This window comes from Scyliorhinus torazame, chromosome 8, assembly GCF_047496885.1.
Source record: "Scyliorhinus torazame isolate Kashiwa2021f chromosome 8, sScyTor2.1, whole genome shotgun sequence".
Classification (NCBI taxonomy): Eukaryota; Metazoa; Chordata; class Chondrichthyes; order Carcharhiniformes; family Scyliorhinidae; genus Scyliorhinus; species Scyliorhinus torazame.
The window spans coordinates 62,512,062-62,534,484 of NC_092714.1; the positions used below are offsets into that span (position 1 = coordinate 62,512,062).

At 49.4% G+C, this 22,423-nt stretch overlaps 1 protein-coding gene across 2 annotated transcripts in view; it reads left to right on the plus strand.

Moving 5' to 3' along the window:
• The window catches only part of hgd (homogentisate 1,2-dioxygenase), an 81,420-nt gene that overhangs the window by 26,024 nt on the left and 32,973 nt on the right, over positions 1-22,423 (plus strand). For both annotated transcript variants that reach the window (XM_072513718.1, XM_072513717.1), the window contains exons 4-10: positions 1,992-2,097; positions 3,410-3,469; positions 6,540-6,631; positions 7,663-7,697; positions 10,037-10,116; positions 16,053-16,152; positions 17,011-17,135. In XM_072513718.1, the coding sequence (XP_072369819.1) occupies positions 1,992-2,097; positions 3,410-3,469; positions 6,540-6,631; positions 7,663-7,697; positions 10,037-10,116; positions 16,053-16,152; positions 17,011-17,135 (598 nt within the window). The remainder of the gene's footprint in view (positions 1-1,991; positions 2,098-3,409; positions 3,470-6,539; positions 6,632-7,662; positions 7,698-10,036; positions 10,117-16,052; positions 16,153-17,010; positions 17,136-22,423) is intronic.

The window sequence follows — 22,423 nt, forward strand, 5'->3', positions numbered from 1 at the left end:
TTGTAATTATAAAACTGTAATTGTGTTTTGTTAGGTTGGCAATATTTCAGCTAGATCCTCATTGTTGAACTGAAGGATGAGAGTTAAGTAATAATAATATTTATTGTCAGTAGTAGGTTCAGAAGACAGAGTCAAAATAATGTGGAAACGTGTTTCAAAACCAATTTTGCTAATTCAATATTTAATTTATCAAACATGTTGATGAAATTCATCCAAAGGAAATTCAGTCTGGAAAGGAATAAAATAGAGTTTTGACAACACCTTCTTAGTTATGGGGGGGAGGCTAATTCTATTATTAAAAAGCAGATTTTTAAAATGTTTGGAAATGAGAAGGAACACTGGGGCGATGGCTCTTAGGAGATCAGGATGAATCTCTGCCTTAATGACGGAGATCCTTCTGAAAAATCTTCTTAATAGCAGAGAAGAGCCTCATGTTTATTCCATGTCCACCACCACCAATGGGTGAAAAGAATTTTGTGGGGGGGGGGGCACAGTGGCTAGCACTGCTGCCTCACAGCGCCAAAGACCCAGGTTAGATTCCGACCTCGGGTGACTGTGTGGAGTTTGCACATTCTTCCCATGACTGCATGGGTTTCCTTTGGGTGCTCCAGTTTCCTCCCACAGTCCAAAGATGTGCAGGTTAGGTGGATTGGTCATAAATAAATAAATAATCTTTATTGTCACAAGTAGGCTTACATTAACACTGCAATGAAGTTACTGTGAAAAGCCCCTAGACGCCACATTCCGGCGCCTGTTCGGGTACACAGAGGGAGAATTCAGAATTCTCAGCCAGTACAGGAATTGAACCCGCACTGCTGGCCTTGTTCTGCATTACAAGCCAGCTGGCTAGCCCACTGAGCTAACCATGCTCAATTGCCCCTAGATGGGGTTACAAAGATAGGATGGGGGATTGAACCTAGGTAGGGTGCTCTTTCAGAGGGTTGGTGCAGACTCAATGGGCCAAATAGCCACTGTAGCAATTGTATGATACTATTCAGTTAAGCATAGTGAAAGATCCATTTTGATCTGAATATAGTACTTGCAGCGGTACCTCACAAAAGGTGTGGGAGCTTTCAACTTCAGTTTGTGTAAACCTTGATGAGTTTAACAAGAAATGTATGTAAAGGGGAGGAACACATTCACCTCTTCCTGCTTCTTAATACTTACAAGCCTTTTCCTCATTTGAAGTCAGGTGCAAGGATCCATGGTGACTGCATTGGTTTAGGCAATCACCTGCCTCCCTTCAGCTTGCAATTATGTTTTTACTCGAGGCAAACTTTCAGCCCAACTTAGGCTGCATTCCTTTCATAGAATCACTACAGTGCAGAAGAAGGCCATTCGGCCCATTGAGTCTGCACCGACCCTTAAAAAGAGCACCCTATCCAGGTCCATGCCCCAACCCTTTCCCCATAACCCAGTAAACCCACCTAAACTTTTGGATACTAAGTCGCAATTAGCATGGCCTAACTTGCACATCTTTGGACTGTGGGAGGAAACCGGAGCACCCAGAGGAAACCCACGCAGACAGGGGAAGGAAGTGGAAACTCCACACAGACAGTCACCCAAGGCCAGAATTGAACCTGGGTCCCTGGCACTGTGAGGCAGCAGTGCCAACCACTGTGCCACCATACCACCCACGGCACACCTCCAGTGGGAGTACCTCAAATATTTGCAGTGAAATAGACTACTAGTGCCCAAATTTAATGAACAATTAATCCACTTTTCTTCTACCAGCACAACTTGTCATCAAAAGAGTGAACAGCCCTTTAAAGACTGCTCTCATTAAGTTTAGAATCTCCCATGCAGCATGTGACAGGTCATGTTTTCTTGAGCTGTTTTTGTATCCCAGCGGTTTATTAAAATTAAAGGCAGGGAGTCCCATTGCAAAATTTGGCATCATCCATTCCCTTAGCTGCTCGTGCAGGGAGACCTGTCCGTAAGCCAGGCTAATTCATCTTTTACTTAGTTTCTTTCTATCCTTTTCTTTCCAGTTGGCTTTATCGTATTTTACCTTCAGTCATTCACAAGCCTTTCGCTCCCATACCCCAGGGAAACTTATCCTACAGTTGGGATGAAATTGGCCCCGATCCCAACCAGGTAACAAAATATCTTCATGGAGTTGCATTTATGTACACATAAAAATGTTTGGACAACATTTTTAAAAGATTTGTAGCTGTTTTAATAAGGTACAATCTATCTTATAAAACAAAATGTCTTGCATATTGTGCATTGTACCAAGATGTTGTCAAAGATGCACGTTCAATCTTTTTGACACATGGGATGAAAACCAGATTTGTTTGAATTGATGCCCCAGGTCTCAGAGCTAAGCATTTCATTGTGCCAGTGCTTTAACAGAACAGGAGAAACTGGCTGGGGCAAACCAATTGATTTTCATGAGTTAATAATGGGTAATTGCAGTGCCATCTGGGTTGATGACACCACAGCCAGTTCCTGTTGCTGCGTGCTTTGTTCTTTGGTTCAATACGACAATGGGAGGTGAAATATAGGTTTGTTAGATGGAAGCTTCTGACACTTACTGAACCCTCGATCATAGAATCAAAGAATTTTTACAGTTTCTTTTGGCCTTAATTAGACTTGGAAGAAACTGATTTGGTTGTATTTGATGTAATATCCACTTTGAATGGTCATGTGATATACTTTTATAAATTTTATGAATAAACAATCTTTGGAAACAAATGTGCATTCAAGGTGGACTAAGTATGTCCTGTGAATTATTATAACCTACTGCATTGTATGTTGCAATCACTTCTCTGTTACTTTTTAATGAACTTGTTCAATAGTCTAAGGTACAGTTCAATCAGATGTATGCAAAATCTAGGATGTCAAAAGGGATCTATGGTATATTGAGCAAACTAAATTAAAATTTCTTATTAACTCATTTTTGGCTATCGGGCATTTTAAGGAGCATTTTGTTTCACAGGGAGGAAGGACTGGTTTACACGGGTGGTCTTTGTTGTTCACCCTTTCATTTGTAGGAAGTATCCAATTTTAATTTCATTTTGTTGATGGTATGTAAATCTAGCAGGTTCTACAATAGAGAAGTGAACCATTCCACCAGATTACTCTTGGAGTCAAGACTATGTAGTTTGCAGGTGAAGTATGGTTAGAAAGTAGGAGAAATTGGACAAGACATAATTCAGATCTCTTTTAAATGTCACATTTTATTGACAAAAAGTGATGGAAGATATAAGATTTTTAATATATTATGTAAGTACATTACTGCAAAATATTGTACACAAGTTGCACGTTCACATAGATCTTTTACAATTGTCAAATAGAATAATAACTCATTGCCCGAACGACAGTGGAGTTGTGGGCAGGACATTTGTAGTGCATATTCCAAAGTTTGAAATAAAATGTCTCATAAATTATTTTATTTTGCTTCTAGCTCAGATGGCTGCCATTTAAAATTTCCAAAACATCAGAAAAGAAGGTTGACTTTGTAACAGTAAGACTGGATTTATTTTATTTTTAATTGTCTCGAGCCATCTGCACATTTATGGAATGTTTTGGGTTGAGGGAAATACAATTCATATGGCTAGAATCCGGATAGTGCTGGTTTGTCAATGTGAACTTGGTGCAGGGAGAATCCCAGTGCTGGGACAATCTCTGCATTGGAACAGATGTGGGCCAGTGTTGGTTAGAATTGGGCTTTGGGCTTCATTTGAACTAGACCTCAGGCAGATTGCCAGCAAAGTAAACATAATTTTAGGGTTGCTGCTCCAACACTACTATACCTGTGGCTTTCATATAGGCTCTCCAGAGTGGGCCAGGCAGTTATAGGGCTGGATTCTCTGGGCGAGATTCTCCACTCCCGCGCCGGTTGGGAGAATCGCCTGGGCCGCCAAAATTTCCCGGGACGCCGGTCCAACGCCCTCCCGCGATTCTCCCAAGTGGCGGGAACGGCCCCGTCGAGTTCCGCGGGCGGCGGGCCGGTGAATCGCCGGAGACACCCAAAATGGCGATTCTCCGTCACCCCCGCTATTCTCAGGCCCGGATGGGCCGAGCGGCCAGGCCAAGACGGCGGGTTCCCCCCCGGCGCCGTCCACACCTGGGGCGAAATTCTCCCGAAATGGCGCGATGTCCGCCGACTGGCGCCCAAAACGGCGCCAATCAGACGGGCATCGCGCCGCCCCAAAGGTGCGGAATGCTCCGCATCTTTGGGGGGGCGAGCCCCAACATTGAGAGGCTAGGCCAATGCCGGAGGAATTTCCGCCCCGCCAGCTGGCGGAAACGGCCTTTGTTGCCCCGCCCGCTGGCGCGGAAATGACATCTCGGGGCGGCGCATGCGCGGGAGCATCAGCGGCCGCTGACAGTTTCCCACGCATGCGCAGTGGAGGGAGTCTCTTCCGCCTCCGCCATGGTGGAGACCGTGGCGGAGGCGGAAGTGAAAGAGTGCCCCCACGGCACAGGCCCGCCCGTGGATCGGTGGGCCCCGATCGCGGGCCAGGCCATCGTGGGGGCACCCCCCCGGGGCCAGATCGCCCCGCGCCCCCCCCCAGGACCCCGGAGCCCGCCCACGCCGCCTTGTCCCGCCGGTAAGGTAGGTGATTTAATTTACGCCGGTGGGACAGGCAATTTATCGGCGGGACTTCGGCCCATCCGGGCCGGAGAATCGAGCGGGGGAGCCCGCCAACCGGCGCGGCGCGATTCCCGCCCCCGCCGAATATCCGGTGCCGGAGACTTCGGCAACCGGCGGGGGCGAGATTCGCGCCAGCCCCCGGCGATTCTCCGACCCGGTGGGGGGTCGGAGAATGTCGCCCCTGGTCGCTGCCGTCGTGAACGGTGCGTGAACGCTGGTGGGGCGGCCTGCTAGGGGGGCGAGGGGGGATCCTGCACCGGGGGGTACCTCAAATGTGGGGTGGCCCGCGATCGGTGCCCACCGATCGTCGGGCCGTCCTCTCTGAAGGAGGATCTCCTTCCTTCCGCGGCCCCGCAAGATCCGTCAGACATCTTCTTGCGGGCGGACTTAGAGAGGACGGCAACCACGCATGCGTGGGTTGGCGCCGGCCAACCCGCGCATGCGTGGATGACACCCATTATGCGGCGCCGGCCGCGTCATCTATGCGGTGCCGCCTTTACGCGGGCGACAAGGCGTGTAGATGATGTGGCCCCGATCCTAGCCCATTGTCAGGGCCTGAATCGGTCGGGATCGGGGCCATTCCGCGCCGTCGTGAACCTCGACGGCGTTCACGACGTCGTGGCCACTTCGGCGCGGGAGTGGAGAATCCCGCCCTCTGTTTGGGAGACTATGGGCGCGATTCCCCCAAAGTGAGACAAAGTCCCGACGCCGGAGTGAAAACCGGAGTGTTTCACTCCGGCGTCGGAGCCCGCTCCCAGCCCCCTATTCTCCCGCCCCCGGGGGGCTAGGAGCGGGGTTGCACAATATAAAGGCGTGATCGGCGATTCTCCCAACCGGCGCAGCCTCGGAGAATCACACCCTATGTTCTCCTGCCGGAGCTGAATTCCATCTGGTTCACACTGATGCTGGGATCAGCACCCAGGAGCAGTTCACTTGCCCCAGCCATGCAATTTATGCCTGGCGAGGATCGCAAGGAATTCCGTCGCAAATCCCACTATCAGGTTGCTATTTTGAGCAGGCAGTCTGATAATGAAGTCCAGTGGCTGGCCCCCCCCCCCGCTAAGCAAATCCCCACAAGAGATGCCCCATATCAGTGAACTCCCATAAGAGAGAATCCTCATAGCAGAGAACCCTGCATAGCAGAGAACCCTGCCTTAGCAGGGAACCACAATATCACAGACCCCGCATAGCAGAGAACTCCAGATAGCAGAGAACCCCACCCCCTTCTGAATTATCAGAGAACCCCACCCATAGGGTTTTAAATATATTATTTAATAGATGGCTGTAAACTATTGTACAATGGGCAGATCGGAGCATTGTGGTTAGCACAATTGTTTCACAGCTCCAGGGTCCCAGGTTCGATTCCGGCTTGGGTCTCTGTCTGTGCGGAGTCTGTACATCCTCGCCGTGTGTGCGTGGGTTTCCTCCGGGTGCTCCGGTTTCCTCCCACAGTCCAAAGATGTGCAGGTTAGGTGGATTGGCCATGATAAATTGCCCTTAGTGTCCAAAATTGCCCTTAGTGTTGGGTGGGGTTACTGGGTTGCGGGGATAGGGTGGAGGTGTTGACCTTGGGTAGGGTGCTCTTTCCAAGAGCCGGTGCAGACTTGATGGGCCGAATGGCCTCCTTCTGCACTGTAAATTCTACGAAATTTCTATGAAATTCACGCACTCCATCTCTCTCATTTTATTACAGACACTGCACTTTAATTACAGGAGAGATATGACAATAATTCTTGTTTATATTTTTTGAAGTAGGATAAAGTGAAATGGTAATCAGTCAGTGAACTTATTTCAGTGTGAATATGTCATTCATAACGTACTTATCGCTGAGTCAGTTTTGGGTCTTTCCTTATTCTCGGGAATAAACTGTCTATACCAAAGTATTTTCTGTTTCAATTTGGCAGCACAGCTATTTAATGATACTCTTTTTCGACAGGGTTTACATACATTATGTGGAGCTGGAGACATCAGGTCCCGATGTGGCTTGGCTATCCATATCTATGCCTGCAACACATCAATGGAGAATAAGTATGTAACTGTAGAAACATTTACTGTCATAGACTGTTTTCCATTTATGCCTCTTGTTAAGATAGAAAATCCTTGTTTTTGTTATTTTTCTCTTGAATTGCTTTTTCCTACTCATGCAATTATTGTTACATGGAAGACCGAGGGCCCAGCCCTGTCAGAAGTAAAGGGATTTGCCTGCACCCAGGTGCCACAGCTGAGCTTCCAGTAATTTTCTGGTTCAGAACCAGAAAATATATGCATCGGGCACATTCCCCCGCCTGAAGATGACAGCGTTGATGGTCAGTCAGGGTGCAGGTTCTTAACTCAAAGTAAAATGAGTGAACTGAGGTAACCCCGTCACTGTTACATATTTGGCAATGCTAGTCTCATGCCAGGTTTACAGGCAAAGGCTCAAAGAGGAATTTCAGCCCCTGGATATTTGCTTGCTTAGCTTAATATCTCTGGGATACGTGTTCTAATCTAGGTCAGAAAGGATGACGGCATCAGGAATTAGGTAGCAGAGTAGCTTCAAACACCAGCCTGGATCTTTTGCACTTCAAACCACATGAAGGAGCTTGTGTCTTACAGGCAATGTTCACTCTAAACTGGGTGAACACCACGCAGGCTGTGCGCAACTTGGTCCCTTTAAATTATTGTACGTGTGTGGCCATCTAAAAGTTTAAAGGGCCTTTATTACCCGCACATCCCAAAAAACGTTTAGAAGGAACATTGCTTACAGCTGCAAAAGGTTTTAAATTAAATTAGTATCGGCAACATTTGAATCCACAACACAAAATGCCCCAAACACCGCACAGATTGCCATTAGGACATGTATTTGGCTCAGTTAGTCTCAGACTACCTGGCATTAGTCTGTGTTGAACAGGGATTGGCCGGCAGAATACCAGTCGAAAGAACATTGGTTCATTGGTCCAACAGCTAATACAATTCTTTTGTCCTAACCTCATTTTAGATGATCAGGGACCAGTAATTGAATATAACTTCCTACTTAATAAAATCAGAGTGTACTTTCACACTTATATTTTGTATTTCAGGAGTTTTTATAACTCAGATGGGGATTTGCTTCTGGGTAAGTGAAACCCTTTATAAAGTCAGTTCACACACTCAGCCAGATTATCATAACTTGAATGAAATTAACTTGAATTAACCCAGTGGTAAATTGACATAACATCTACCTCACAACTTAATCTCAAAACTTCATATCAAAGCAACTGCACAGCCAGTCCTACATTCCATGGTGGGACAACATTAAGTTAGTGTTGTTCATGACTGCAGGAAATGGAGTTAAATGACTGCTTTCCAGTTTTTTGTGTAGTAGAACATGAATCATAGCCAGATGCAAGTCCCAGTTTGTTGAGAAGTGTGTCAAGATCCAACACCAATCCTTGACTCACTGTGATAATCCTTAACACTGCCCTTTCACCATTCGAATTTGGATTCATGTTTAGCTAACAAGGGCAAGGCAATTTTTAAGTAATGATAAAAAGTTGGTGCAATGTTTCAGAACATTGATCCTTCAGATTTGAAATCTGGGGCGAGATTCTCCGACCCCCCGCCGGGTCGGAGAATTGCCGTTGGCCGCCGTGAATCCCGCCCCCGCCCCCGCCGAAGTCTCCGGTACCGGAGATTGGGCGGGGGCGGGAATCGGGCCGCGCCGGTTGGCGGGACCCCCCGCTGGATTCTCCGGCCCGGATGGGCCGAAGTCCCGCCCAGGAATTGCCTGTCCCGCCGACGTAAATCAAGCCTGGTATTTACCGGCGGGACCAGGCGGCGTGGGCGGGCTCCGGGGTCCTGGGGGGGGGCGCGGGGCGATCTGACCCCGGGCGGTGCCCCCACGGTGGCCTGGCCCGCGATCGGGGCCCACCGATCCGCGGGCGGGCCTGTGCCGTGGGGGCACTCTTTCCCTTCCGCCTCCCCAACGGCCTCCACCATGGCAGAGGCGGAAGAGACTCTCCCCACTGCGCATGCGCGGGAAACTGACAGCGGCCGCTGACGCTCCCGCGCATGCGCCGCAAAACTGACAGCGGCCGCTGACGCTCCCGCACATGCGCCGCATTTCCGCGCCAGCTGGCGGGGAAACAAACGCCATTTCCGCCAGCTGGCGGGGCGGAAATCCCTCCGGCGTCGGCCTAGCCCCTCAATGTTGGGGCTAGGTCGCCAAAGATGCGGAGCATTCCGCACCTTTGGGCCGGCGCGATGCCCGTCTGATTGGCGCCGTCTTTGGCGCCAGTCGGCGGACATCCCGCCGTTGGGGGAGAATTTCGCCCCTTAATTCTAATCTGTTGGATCAATTGAGAGTAATGCACCTCCTGATTCTCCAAAGCCTGGCCGCCATCTACAAGGCACAAGTCAGGAGTGTGATGGAATACTCTCCCCTTGCCGAGATGAGTGCAGCTCCAACAATATTCAAGAAGCTCAACATCATCTAGGACAAAGTATCCTGGTTGGTTGGCACCTCATCTCCACCTTAAATGTTCCCTCCCTGCTGCCACTGTTGAAATTGTACTGACTGGCAATTTAAATACTGTGGCTACAAGGGCAGGTCAGAGGCTAGAAATCTTGTGGCTGTAACTCACCTCAAGACTCCCCAAAGCTTGCTTGATATTTCCAAGGCCAAGTGAGAAGTGGAAAGCTCTCCTCTTGCCTGGGTGAGTGCAGCTCCAACAACACTCAAGAAGCTTGACACCATCCAGGACAAAACAGCCCACTTGATTGATACCCCACCCACAAATGTTTACTCCCTCCACCACCAACAGACAGTAGCAGCAGTGTATGCCACCTACAAGATGCACTGCAGGAACTCACCAAGGATCCTTAGGCAGCACCTTCCAAACCCACGGTCATTACTATCTAGAAGGACAAGGGCAGCAGACACATGGAAACAACAACATCTGAAACTTCCCATCCAAGACACTCACCTTCCTGACTTGGAACTATATCTCCGTTCCTTCACTGTCACGAGGTCCAAGTCCTAGAGCTCACTCACTAACAGCACTGTGGGTGTACCTACACCACACGGATTTCAACAATTCAAGAAAGCAGCCACCTTCTGAAAGGCAATTAGGGATGGGCAACAAATGCTGGCCTAACCAGGAAAGCCCACATCCCTTGACTGAATTTAAACATATGTAGTTACTGTCACTGCATGACTTTACATATGAACATACAAACATACTTTGGGTTAGATAATGGTATGAAACCAATGACAATTACAGGGGAATATACAGGCTTGACCTTTCTACTTTGCTGATTTCAGAAAAACATGCAGGGGAATAACCTACAAGAAAAATACAATGGGGGAAAGATGGGTTGCAAGTAAAATAATATTATCCAAACTGACAATAAGAAGCACTGTATAAATATTTTTTTAAGATTATCACATTTTATTGTATACCTGTTTGATTGCAGTGCCCCAAAAAGGGAACCTGTTGATTAACACTGAATTTGGCAAGATGCTGGTTGAACCCAATGAGATTTGCGTCATTCAGGTAAACTGGAAGATAAGCCTGTTTTTGAAATATCATTACATACTAATCCTGTTGCATTAATCATCCAATTTGATATTAATAGGCAAATTTTCCTTATTCACTTTGCCAGTTTAGCAACACGACATCATGAAAATAACTTTGACGTGGTTGCAAGGGGATCAGGGCTGGGATCTAAATATACAAGGATATGTGTCCTATCGAAAGGACAGGCAGATGGGCAGAGGGGGCGGGGGGGGGGGGGGGGGGGGTTGCATTGTTAGTAAGGGATGAAGTTAAATCGACAGCAAGGAGTGATATAGGATCAGAAGGCATAGAATCTCTGTGGGTAGAGTTGAGGAATTGCAAAGGTAAAAAGACCCTGATGGGAGTTATATACAGGCCCCCTAGCAGGAGGTGGAGCAGAAAATAAATCAGGAGATAGAAAAGGCATGTAAAAAAGGCAATATTACAATAAACATGGGGGACTTCAATATGCAGGTGGACTGTGAAAATCAGGTTTGTAGTGGATCCCAAGAAAAGTAATTTGTGAATGTCTAAGAGATGTTTTTTTGGAGCAGCAGGTGACAGGGCCTACTAGGGACAGGCAATTCTGGATTTAGTGATGTGTAATGAGGCAGACTTGATTAGAGAACTTAAGGTGAAGGAACCCTTAGGGAGCAGTGACCACAATATGATAGAATTTACCCTGCAGTTTGAGATTGAGAAGCTGCAATGAGATGTAACGGTATTACAATTAAATAAGGGTAACTACAAAGGCATGAGGGAGGAGCTGGCCAGAGTTGATTGGAAAAGGAGCCTAGCAGGGAAGACAGTGGAACAGCAATGGCAGGGGTTTTGCGGGTTATTCGTGGAGCACAACAGAAATTCATCCCAAGGAGGAAGAAACATGCTAAGGGGAGGAAAAAGCATCCATAGCTGACGAGGGAAGTGAAGGACAGTGTAAAAGCTAAAGAAAAAGCATACAAAGTGGCGAGAATTAGTGGGAAGCCAGAGGATTGGGAAGCCTTTAAAAGCGAGCAGAGGACAACTAAAAAAACAATAAGGGGGAGAAGATGAAGTATGAGTGCAAGCTAGCAAGTAATATAAAGGAAGATAGGAAGAGTTTTTTTCAATATATAAAAGGTAAGTGAGAGGCAAAAATAAACATTGGACCACTGGAAAATGCAGCAGGAGAAGTAATAATCGGAAACAAATAAATGGCAGACGAACTGAATAGTTACTTTGCATCAACCTTCACAGTGGAAGACACCAGTGGGATGCCAAAGCTTCAAAAGAACCAGGGGGCAGAGGTGAGTGCAGTGACCATTAATAAGGAGAAGGTTCTGGGGAAACTGAAAGGTCTGAAGGTGGATAAATCACCTGGACCGGATGCACTACAGCTCAGGGTTCTAAACGAGATAGCTCAGGAGATTGTGGAGGCATTAGTGATGATCTTTCAGGAATCACTGGAGGCAGGAATGGTCCCAGAGGACTGGAAAGTGGTGAATGTACCACCACTGTTTAAGAAGGGAGGGAGGCAGAAGACGGGAAATTATAGGCCGGTTAGCCTGACTTCGGTCATTGGTAAGATTTTAGAGTCCATTATTAAAGATGAGATCGCGGAGAACTTGGAAGTGCATGATAAAATAGCACTGAGTCAGCACGGCTTTGTCAAGGGGAGGTTGATGTGTTGGGTACTCTGCTACACAGACGAACCAACACGGTTGCGAATGGTACAACTCAGCTTTATTACTAACATCTATTTACAGTGGTAAACTGGTTACTGAGGTTCGATCGTAACCCTAGAATCTGTGGACCTATTCCTAATACTATCTTGTAGTGGCACTCAGCACATGGTGGATGTCTGAGTGGCCTGCTATGAGCTCTGTGCCCTGAGCTGTCTCCTGCTGGAATGCTCAGGAAGTGTTGTGTTCCCTGTTTTGTACTGTGTATGCTCTTGCCTGTGATTGCCTGTGGTGTTGTGTGTGTGTTGATTGGTTCGTTGATCTGTCCATCAGTATGTATGTGCTATGATGTTTACCTGAATATCATGACATCCCCCCTTTTGTACAAGAACATGTGCCTATGTGGTTATAAATAGAGATGTGTACTGAGTGCAGCTTAATGTGTGTGTGTGCAATATCTACAGCATGTACATGGGGCTAAACTATATACAAGGGGCAATGTTGGGTGCGACATAACAACGAGGTTGTACCATAAACAAAGAACGGGGAAATGTTGAACGACAAAAACGAACTCCTGAAACGACAAGGAAGAACAGAAACATATTGACACAGTGGTATTATGTGTTCAATGTACAAACAGGCTCATAAGTCCAGTCTAGTCGGTGGGCGACGAATTCGGGTTGACCGTTAGGGTGGCACACCATTCATCACCCGGATTGACAGCGTTCACTTGCAACGGCTGGTGGGTCCTGGCTGGAGACATCCGGTTCCCATCAATGACCGCAACACGGAAGGCGTCCCAGTCGTCTGTGTCACTGGTCTGGATATCGTCTGGGCACGATTCGTAGTAAGGAGGCTGAATGGTCTGCACGTCCCTGCGAGGTTATCGGAATTGGGGAACATTGGCAGGTTGAGCTGCTCGACAGCAGGCAGCGTAGTGGCCCATCTTGCCACAGCGGAGGCATTGTTGGTTTCTTGCGGGACATTGCCGCTTTAAATGTGCGGCTCCGCAGTTGCCACACGTCGTGACGTCATGACGTTTATTGCGCCACCGCGCATGCACAGTTCAGTCTTGCGTCGAGCGCGCCTGCGCATCACGTCCCTCTGTGTCGACATTGTTTTTGGCGGGCACAAACGCGGGAGGCCTCGAAAAGCGCGTGAAATGGCCGACCTCGGCCGGGCCGCGGGCCGGGAGGAACTTGATCGCCTGGACCAGTTCAGTCTCGTAGGACGCCTGCCTCGCCGATCCGGCTGCGTAGGACCCCTGCCACGCCGATTCGGCCACTTGAAATTGGGAGTAGCAGCTAGTCGCGTTTTCATGCAGGACACAGGCTTCGATTGCGGAAACTAGGGTGAGGCCTTTTATTTTTAAGAGCTGCTGGCGTAGGGTGCCCGAGGTGACCCCAAAAACGATCTGGTCCCGAATCATGGAATCGGAGGTGGTGTCGTAACCGCAGGACTGCGCGAGGATATGGAGATGAGTAAGGAAGGATTGAAAGGGCTCATCCTTACCCTGCAAGCGCTGCTGGAAGAGATACCTCTTGAAACTCTCGTTGACCTCGACGTTGAAGTGTCGGTCGAGTTTGAGAAGGACCGTATTGTACCTGGTCTTGTCCTCACCTTCCGCGAACACCAGGGAGTTGTAGACATGGATGGCGTGTTGACCTGCCGTGGAGGGGAAGATGGCGATCTTTCTGGTGTCCGAAGCGCTCTCCTTTTCGTTGGCTTCCAGGAAGAGCTGGAAGCGCTGTTTGAACAGCTTCCAATTAACGCCGAGGTTGCCAGCGACTTGTAGCGGCTGCGGTGTGCTGACGGTGTCCATGGCGCAGGATGGCAGATTCCTGAGGATCCGTAGGTAGGTCCCACAGTTACTCCTGGTACTATGATGTGTTGGGTACTCTGCTACATAGACGAACCAACACGGTTGCAAATGGTACAACTCAGCTTTATTGCTAACATCTATTTACAGTGGTAAACTGGTTACTGAGGTTCGATCATAACACTAGAATCTGTGGACCTATTCCTAATACTATCTTGTAGTGGCACTCGGCACATGGTGGATGTCTGAGTGGCTTGCTATGAGCTCTGTGCCCTGAGCTGTCTCCTGCTGGAATGCTCAGGAAGTGTCGTGTTCCCTGTTTTGTACTGTGTATGCTTTTGCCTGTGATTGGCTGTGGTGTTGTGTGTGTGTTGATTGGCCCGTTGATCTGTCCATCAGTATGTATGTACTATGATGTTTACCTGAATATCATGACAGAGGTCATGCCTGACAAATCTGTTAGAGTTCTTTGAGGAAGTAACAAGGAAGTTAAACAAAGGAGAACCAATGGACGTGATTTATTTAGATTTCCAGAAGGCCTTTGACAAGGTGCTGCATGGTGTTCAGGGTAAGTTCCTGACATGGATAGAGGATTGGCTGACTGGCAGAAGGCAGAGAGTGGGGATAAAGGGGTCTTTTTCAGGATGGCAGCCAGTGACAAGTGGTGTACCTCAGTGGTCGGTGCTGGGACCACAACTTTTCACAATATACATTAATGATCTGGAAGAAGGAACTGAAGGCACTGTTGTTAAGTTTGCAGATGATACAAAGATCTGTAGAGGGGCAGGTAGTATTGAGGAAGCAGGCAGGCTTCAGAAGGACTTGGGCAGGTTAGGAGAGTGGGCAAAGAAGTGGCAGGTGGAATACAATGTGGAAAAGTGTGAGGTTATGGACTTTGCAAGGAGAAATGGAGGCATAGACTATTTTCTAAAGGGGAAATGTTTAGGAAATCAGAAGCACAAGGGACTTGGGAGTCTTGTTCACGATTCTCTTAAGGTTAATGTGCAGTTTCAGTCGGCAGTAAGGAAGGCAAATGCAATGTTAGCATTCATGCCGAGAGGGCTAGAAGGTGTACTTCTGAGGCTATATAGGACTCTGGTCAGACCCCATTTGGAGTATTGTGAGCAGTTTTAGGCCCCGTATCTAAGGAAGGATGTGCTGGCCTTGGAAAGGGTCCAGAGGAAGTTCACAAGAATGATCCCTGGATGAAGAACTTCTCACATGAGGAACGGTTGGGGACTCTGGGTCTGTACTCGTTGCAGTTTAGAAGGATGAGTGGGATCTTATTGAAACTTACAGGATATTGCGTGGCCTGGAAAGAGTGGATGTGGAGAGAATGTTTCCATTTGTAGGAAAAACTAGAACCAGAGGACACAATCTCAGACTAAAGGGATGATCCTTTAAAACAGAGATGAGGAGGAATTTATTCAGCCAGAGGGTGGTAAATCTGTGGAACTCTTTGTCGTAGAAGGCTGTGGAGGCCAAATCACTGAGTGTCTTTAAGACAGAGATAGATAGGTTTTTGATCAATAAGGGGATCGGGGTTATGGGGAGAAGGCAGGTGAATGGGGATGAGAAAAATATCAGCCCTAATTGAATGGCGAAGCAGACTCGATGGGCTGAGTGGCCTAATTCTGCTCCTAGGTCTTATGGTCATATGTTTTTCAAGGCTGAGAAGAGTAGTAGAGATTATCAGAAAAATTCTGGATTTCCATTTAATTCTGCCCATTTATGAACTCCTGAAGTTGCAGTCGCTCTGGTGGTGAACATGACAGGTTTGCCATCATTGCCAGCGCTAAATCTGAATTCTTGTGAAAGATGTAGTGGTTGAGGGTTAATCTCTAATGATTGAGCAGAGGACATGGCAAACAAGAAGAAAACTATAGTCTGAGGTGCAGAGTTTGAGTCAACAAGTTTGTGACCATGACCACAAGGATCCATCAAATATAATGAGTGAAAATCATGGAAGGATTTGAAAGTGAGGATAATGATCTCAAAACCTCTGCAGGAAGGAGAGGGTAACCAGGGGTCTTTGACCAGGACAATGAGCAGCTGTTTCATACACCACAAGCCACTGTCACCAACTTACCTGATTCTTAATTTAATTTTCTGCATACTTAGAGTCAAAGGGCTGAATTTTCAAAGCAGAATCATGAACCTGATACACGGATAATTTCTAGGTCCCACCATAGAAACTATGCTAATAACTCATAAAATTATAAAGATGTATTTCACATGCACTTCTAATTTTAATATTAGTAACCTGGTTGCATCCATATGACTCACGAAGCATTTGGGACAATCTCTATTTGTAGACTTTTCTGTTTTCACAACGATTAACGATGAACTTTAGAAAAAAAGATCTGTTTACCTGCATGACATTCATATTAATAGTTTGTGTGAAAAACAACCAATGATACCTAGAACATGAATACTTTGGATCTTTCTTTCAGCAAGGGATGCAGTTCACTCTGCAGGTCTTTGAAGAGTCGAGAGGTTACGTCTTGGAGGTCTTTGCAGGACATTTTGAGTTGCCTGATCTTGGACCAATTGGTAAAGATTTTACACTGCAAAATATTAAGTCCTAGGCTTTAACAAAACCCATTCTCCATGACACAGTGGCGCAAGGGTATGTGGCAAGGTTTCAGTTTGACAAACAAGCACAATAGCGTTTTAGATAAAACTTGAAAATGTTGGGAATACTCAGCAGTTCAGAGGCCATTTGAGAGTTCATTGATCTGAAATGTTAACATTCTTTATCTCTCTACAGATGATGTTAGACCTGCTGAACATTTCCAGAATTTTCTGCTTTTAGTTCAAATTTCAAGCAACTGCACTACTTTGTTTTTGTTAAGTTAGAACTCATTGGTTTCATTGACTGGTTTTAGAGTTCTTTAAAATTGATTTTCACCGATTTCTTCTGAACTATACCTAGATTTTTCTATGTTGGTGGACTGTTTAGAATCAATTTCGGACTGTTTCAAATCTTCCAGAAACCTTTTCTCGACTAATCCTGCACTAACGCTACCACCAGCATCACAACAAAACCAACATTTCCAAACTTAATCTGGGCATCCTCCACCAATTACACTGGGTGTTCACAGAGAGTGTGCCTCCAAGCTGAAATAGACAACACGTGAAATAAATATTTGAGGAAATAGAACTTATTAAAAAGTAGAAGAATTTTAGCACCCGATATCAAATGAGCATTCTCTCCTTTATTTTCAGAGATTTATAAATATTTTTATTCTCCTCCTTTTTCACATTTTCTCCCAAATTTACACCCAACAATAAACAACAATCAGTAACGAATGCAATGTCAATCCCCATATCAATAACAACGATCCCATCCTCCCATCAAACATTCTCAGAGATTTATGCCATTAACTCTTATTTCATTATCTTCATTAGGAGCCAATGGACTTGCCAATCCCAGGGATTTCAAGGTTCCAGTTGCATGCTATGAGGACCGACAGGTTCCATCTGGGTTCACTGTCATCAGCAAGTTCCAGGGCAAGTTATTTGCTGCTCAGCAGGTAAGGTATCTTTGTCAAATACGGAATGTGTTATGAGAATACATTAACACAACTAAAACTAAGTTTTAGTGCACATGTCCCTCAATCTGTTGCTTGGAAAGTGCTCTTCTTGGTGTATTGTTGAACCATATGGAGCAGGAAAGGTCAATGTACAGTCCCTGGTTTGTGCTGAGTCCCTACTAAGTCAGCAATAAGGGGCGGAATTCTCCCCCAATGGCGCGATGTCCGCCGACTGGCGCCTAAATCGGCGCCAATCAGACGGGTATCGCGCCGCCCCATAGGTGCCCCACCAGCTGGCAGAAATGGCGTTTGTTGACCCGCCAGCTGGCGCGGAAATGCGGCGCATGCGCATTTCCACCATGGCGGAGGCGGAAGGGAAAGAGTGCCCCCACGGCACAGGCCCGCCCGCGGATCGGTGGGCCCCGATCGCGGGCCAGGCCACCGTGGGGGCACCCCCCGGGGTCAGATCGCCCCTCGCCCCCCCCAGGACCCCGGAGCCTGCCCACGCCGCCTGGTCCCGCCGGTAAATACCAGGTTTAATTTACGCCGGCGGGACAGGCAATTTCTGGGCGGGACTTCGGCCCATCCGGGCCGGAGAATTGAGCGGGGGGTCCCGCCAACTGGCGCAGCCCGATTCCCGCCCCTGCCCAATCTCCGGTACCGGAGACTTCGGCGGGGGCGAGATTCACGGCGGCCAACGGCCATTCTCCGACCTGGCGGGGGGTCGGAGAATGACGCCCCAGGTGTATTACAAGGCAGGAGAAAATGCAGTCAGTAAAGTGACTTGAGGTGCAGTGCTTAACTTGGTGTAATGGTTCCTCTTTCCTTCGCATAGTCTGCAGGAACTTGTAACCAAGATTCATATATGGTAGTTTGGGAAAGGTGCTGGAGACTTGTAAACATCCATGGTACACTATGCCAGCAAGAGTCAACAGGTTTAGGGTGGAGGGCAGAAAACTGGTGTGGTAGCAGGACCCCTTTAAGGGGGTGGGCTTGACAGACTACCTGACTGGCTGCGAGCCACTGTCGTAGGAGCACGCGAACCCCAACCAATAGGGAGTTTGCGCAGGGATCCGGGAAGAGAGAACCCTGGAGCTGAAGTGATCAGACCTGTTATATTGAGTTCTGTGCCTGTTATCTATCTGCCTTTACCTTTCAACAATAAACCCCTTTGTTTATTACTGGAAGCCTCCAGTGTATGTCTCAAGCCATCACATTGGCAACAAGATAAAAGGTTCAATTCCAGCCGACCATACTGCGTGAATTGAGAAGGAGGAAGGAGCAGTTGAGAAAGGAAAGACGCATCAACAAGAGTCGGGAACTATTAAACCATGAGTGAAAATGCCTATCGTAGGTAAACTAAACCCGTTTGACCAAGGGGCTCAGGATTGGAATCAGTACATCGAAAGGATCCACTATGTTTTACGGCGAATGAGGTCACAGGTGAGGACAAGCTGAAGGTGATACTCTCTGATAGTTTGCGGGCTCCAAAAGTATAATTTGATTATGAACCTCACGTTTCCAGAGGCACCCAACTCGAAGACCTTTGACCAGATAGTGAAATTGGCCAAAGAGCACTCCAACCAAGGCCTTCGATTATCCTCCAATGTTATAAATATAACTCTGCAGTGAGATACCATGAAGAGTCCGCCTCTGCTTTCATAGCCAAGCTTCGCCAGCTCACTGAGCACTGTGAGTTCGGGACCACGCTTAGTGACATGTTGCATGACCAGCTGGTTTGTGGGATCCATAACCTCAATATCCAAAAGAAACCCCTGGCTGAAATGAGTATAATGTTGGAAAGCGCTCTCGAGACAGCTCAGGCAGTGGAGTGTGCTGAGAAAGGTGCCACTAAGCTCCAAAGTGTGGCGAGAGGGGAGGTCAATGAAGAAAGGGGCGGTATGGCCACGAGTTGCACGGCAGGTTCAACAGGCACTGCAGAGAACCAGACACAGTTGTTGGAACTGGACCAGAATCAAAGGACCGGGAAAAAGGTGAGACATCAACCCAAGTCAAAGGTTGAAGATGAGTTTGTGTTAAACCACTGTTACACCTCTATTAGGTGATGTATGGTAGGACCTGTACTACAGGTACATTGGTAGTCCCTGCCTGCTGGCTCCGCCCAGTAGGCGGAGTATAAATATGTGTGTCCTCCATGCTGCAGCCATTTCAGCAGCTGCTGTAGGAGGCCACACATCTTAGAGCAATAAAGCCTCAGTTGTACCCAACTCAAGTCTTTGTGCAATTGATCGTGCCTCAATTATTTGCTCTAAATTTTCAAAAGATGGACCTCCGTATCAAACCGAATCGCCTGCAGCTGGATCCGCAACCAAGCGACGCCAAAAAGGACTTTCAACACTGGCTAGCTTGCTTCGAGGCGTACATCAACTCGGCGTCCACCCCTGTCTCGGAGGCTCAGAAGATACAGATCCTGTACTCCAGGTTGAGCTCCAGCGTCTTTCCGCTAATCCAGGACGCGCCGAACTACGCCGAAGCCATGACGCTTCTCAAGGAGAATTACGCTCAGAAGCCGAACACGCTCTTCGCCAGGCACGTACTCGCCACTCGCTCTCAACTCCCTGGTGAGCCCATAGAAGACTTCTGGCGGGCCCTAATCCCACTCGTCCAGGACTGTGACTGTCAGGCTGTTACGGCCACTGAACATTCAAACTTCCTTATATGGGACGCGTTTGTTACGGGGATTGGGTCGGACCTCTTACGCCAGCGACTGTTAGAGGGGGCCATGCTCGACCTAGCGGAGACAAAGAAAGTAGCGCTCTCCATGATGGTCGCCTTGTGCAACGTTCAGGCCTACACCCCCAGCCACGCGGCCCACCCCTCCTACGCATCGTGGACCCCTCAGACGGCCACCCCAGCGGGGGCCTTACCCAGCCAATACACCTGCGCCACGCGCCAGCCAGCAAACCCCGGGGGTCCCCAATGTTATTTCTGTGGCCAGCAGAAACACCCTCACCAACGCTGCCCGGCCCGTGCTGCCCTTTGTAAGGCTTGCGGCAAGAAGGGGCACTTCGCCGCGGTGTGCCAGGCCTGTGCAGCCGCAGCTATCGCCCCCACCCCCCTCGTTTACGGACAATGGGCGCCACCATCTTCACCTCCCCGGACAACGCGTAGCCAGTGGGCGCTGCCATCTTCTCCCCCTCAGACCATGTGCGGCCAGTGGGCGCTGCCATCGTCCCCCCCCCAAGCAAGATGTGCGGCCCATGGGCGCCACCATCTTGTTCAACCCATGCCACGTGCGGCCCCTAGGCGCCGCCATTTTGTACTCCTCTAGATCTTCAGCTGCCATTTTGTCCTCCTCGAGATCTTCAGGTGCCGCCATCTTGCCTCCCCCACGGCACATGGGCACCACCAGCGTTCCAGGACCAGGGTTCCCCAGGCTCCCCGTCATCCTACACCAGCGACGACCGACCACGACTCGCCTCAGTGACCATCGACCAGTCTCGTCCGCATAACCTGGCCACTGCATCGACCAGCATGAAAGTCAACGGACACGTGACCTCTTGCCTGCTGGACTCCGGGAGCACCGAGAGCTTCATCAACCCGGATACGGTCAGGCGCTGCTCCCTCGCGGTACACCCCACCAATCAAAGAATCTCCTCTGGCCTCCGGATCCCATTGGTGATCCGGGGGTACTGTACGGTCACACTCATGGTCCAGGGCGTAGAATTCAGCGGCTTCCGCCTCTACGTCCTCCCTAACCTCTGCGCTGCCCTACTGCTAGGCCTGGATTTCCAGTGCAATCTCCAGAGCCTAACCCTGAAATTCGGCGGGCCCCTACCACCCCTCACTGTGTGCGGCCTGCGACCCTATAGATTGATCCGCCTTCCCTCTTCGCAAATCTAACCTGGGATTGCAAACCCGTCACCACCAGGAGCAGACGGTACAGCACTAGGCACAGGACCTTCATCAGGTCCGAGGTCCAGCGGCTGCTTCGGGAAGGCATCATCGAGGCCAGCAACAGCCCCTGGAGAGCCCAAGTGGTAATAGTTAAAACTGGGGAGAAACACAGAATGGGCGTGGACTACAGCCAGACCATCAATCAATACACGCAGCTCGACTCGTACCCCCTCCCATGCATATCTGATATGGTCAATCAGATTGCACAGTACCAGGGGCGAGATTCTCCGACCCCCCGCCGGGTCGGAGAATCGCCGGGGGCTGGCGTGAATCCCGCCCCCGCTGGTTGCTGAATTCTCCGGCACCGGATATTCGGCGTGGGCGGGAATCGCACCGCGCCGGTTGGCGAGCCCCCCCCCGGCGATTCACCGGCCCGGATGGGCCGAAGTCCCACTGCTAGAATGCCTGTCCCGCCGGCGTGGATTAAACCACCTCTCTTACCGGCGGGACAAGGCGGCGCGGGCGGGCTCCGGGGTCCTGGGGGGGGCGTGGAGCGATCTGGCCCCAGGAATGCCCCCACGGTGGCCTGGCCCGCGATCGGGGCGCACCGATCCACGGGCGGGCCTGTGCCGTGGGGGCACTCTTCTCCTTCCGCCTTCGCCACAGTCTCCACCATGGCAGAGGCGGAAGAGACTCCCTCCACTGCGCATGCGCGGGGATGCCGTGAGCGGCCGCTGACGCTCCTGCGCATGCGTCGCCCGGCAATGTCATTTCCGCGCCAGCTGGCGGGGCACCAAAGGCCTTTCCCGCCAGCTGGCGGGGTGGAAATCAGTCCGGTGCGGGCCTAGCCCCTCAAGGTTAGGGCTCGGCCCCTCAAGATGCGGAGGAGTCGGCACCTTTGGGGCGGCGTGATGCCGGGCTGATTCGCGTCGTTTTTGGTGCCGGTCGGCGGACATCGCGCCGATTACAGAGAATTTCGCCCCAGGTCTTCTCAACTGTAGACCTAAAATCCGCCTTCCACCAGCTCCCTATTCGTAAATCGAACCGTCCATACACTGCCTTCGAGGCAGACGGCCGCCTCTATCACTTCCTCAGGATTCTCTTCGGTGTCACCAACGGGGTCTCGGTCTTCCAAAGGGAGATGGACCGAATGGTCGACCGGTACGGTTTGCGGGCCACCTTTTCATACCTAGACAACGTCACCATCTGCGGCCATGATCAGCAGGACCACGATGCCAACCTTGCCAAATTTCTCCACACCGCCACTCTCCTAAACCTCACCTACAACCAGGAGAAGTGCATGTTTAGCACGACCCGCTTAGCCATCCTCGGCTATGTGGTCCAGAACGGAGTTCTGGGGCCCGATCCCGACCGCATGCGCCCCTTCATTGAGCTCCCACTCCCCCACTGCCCCGAGGCCCTCAAACGCT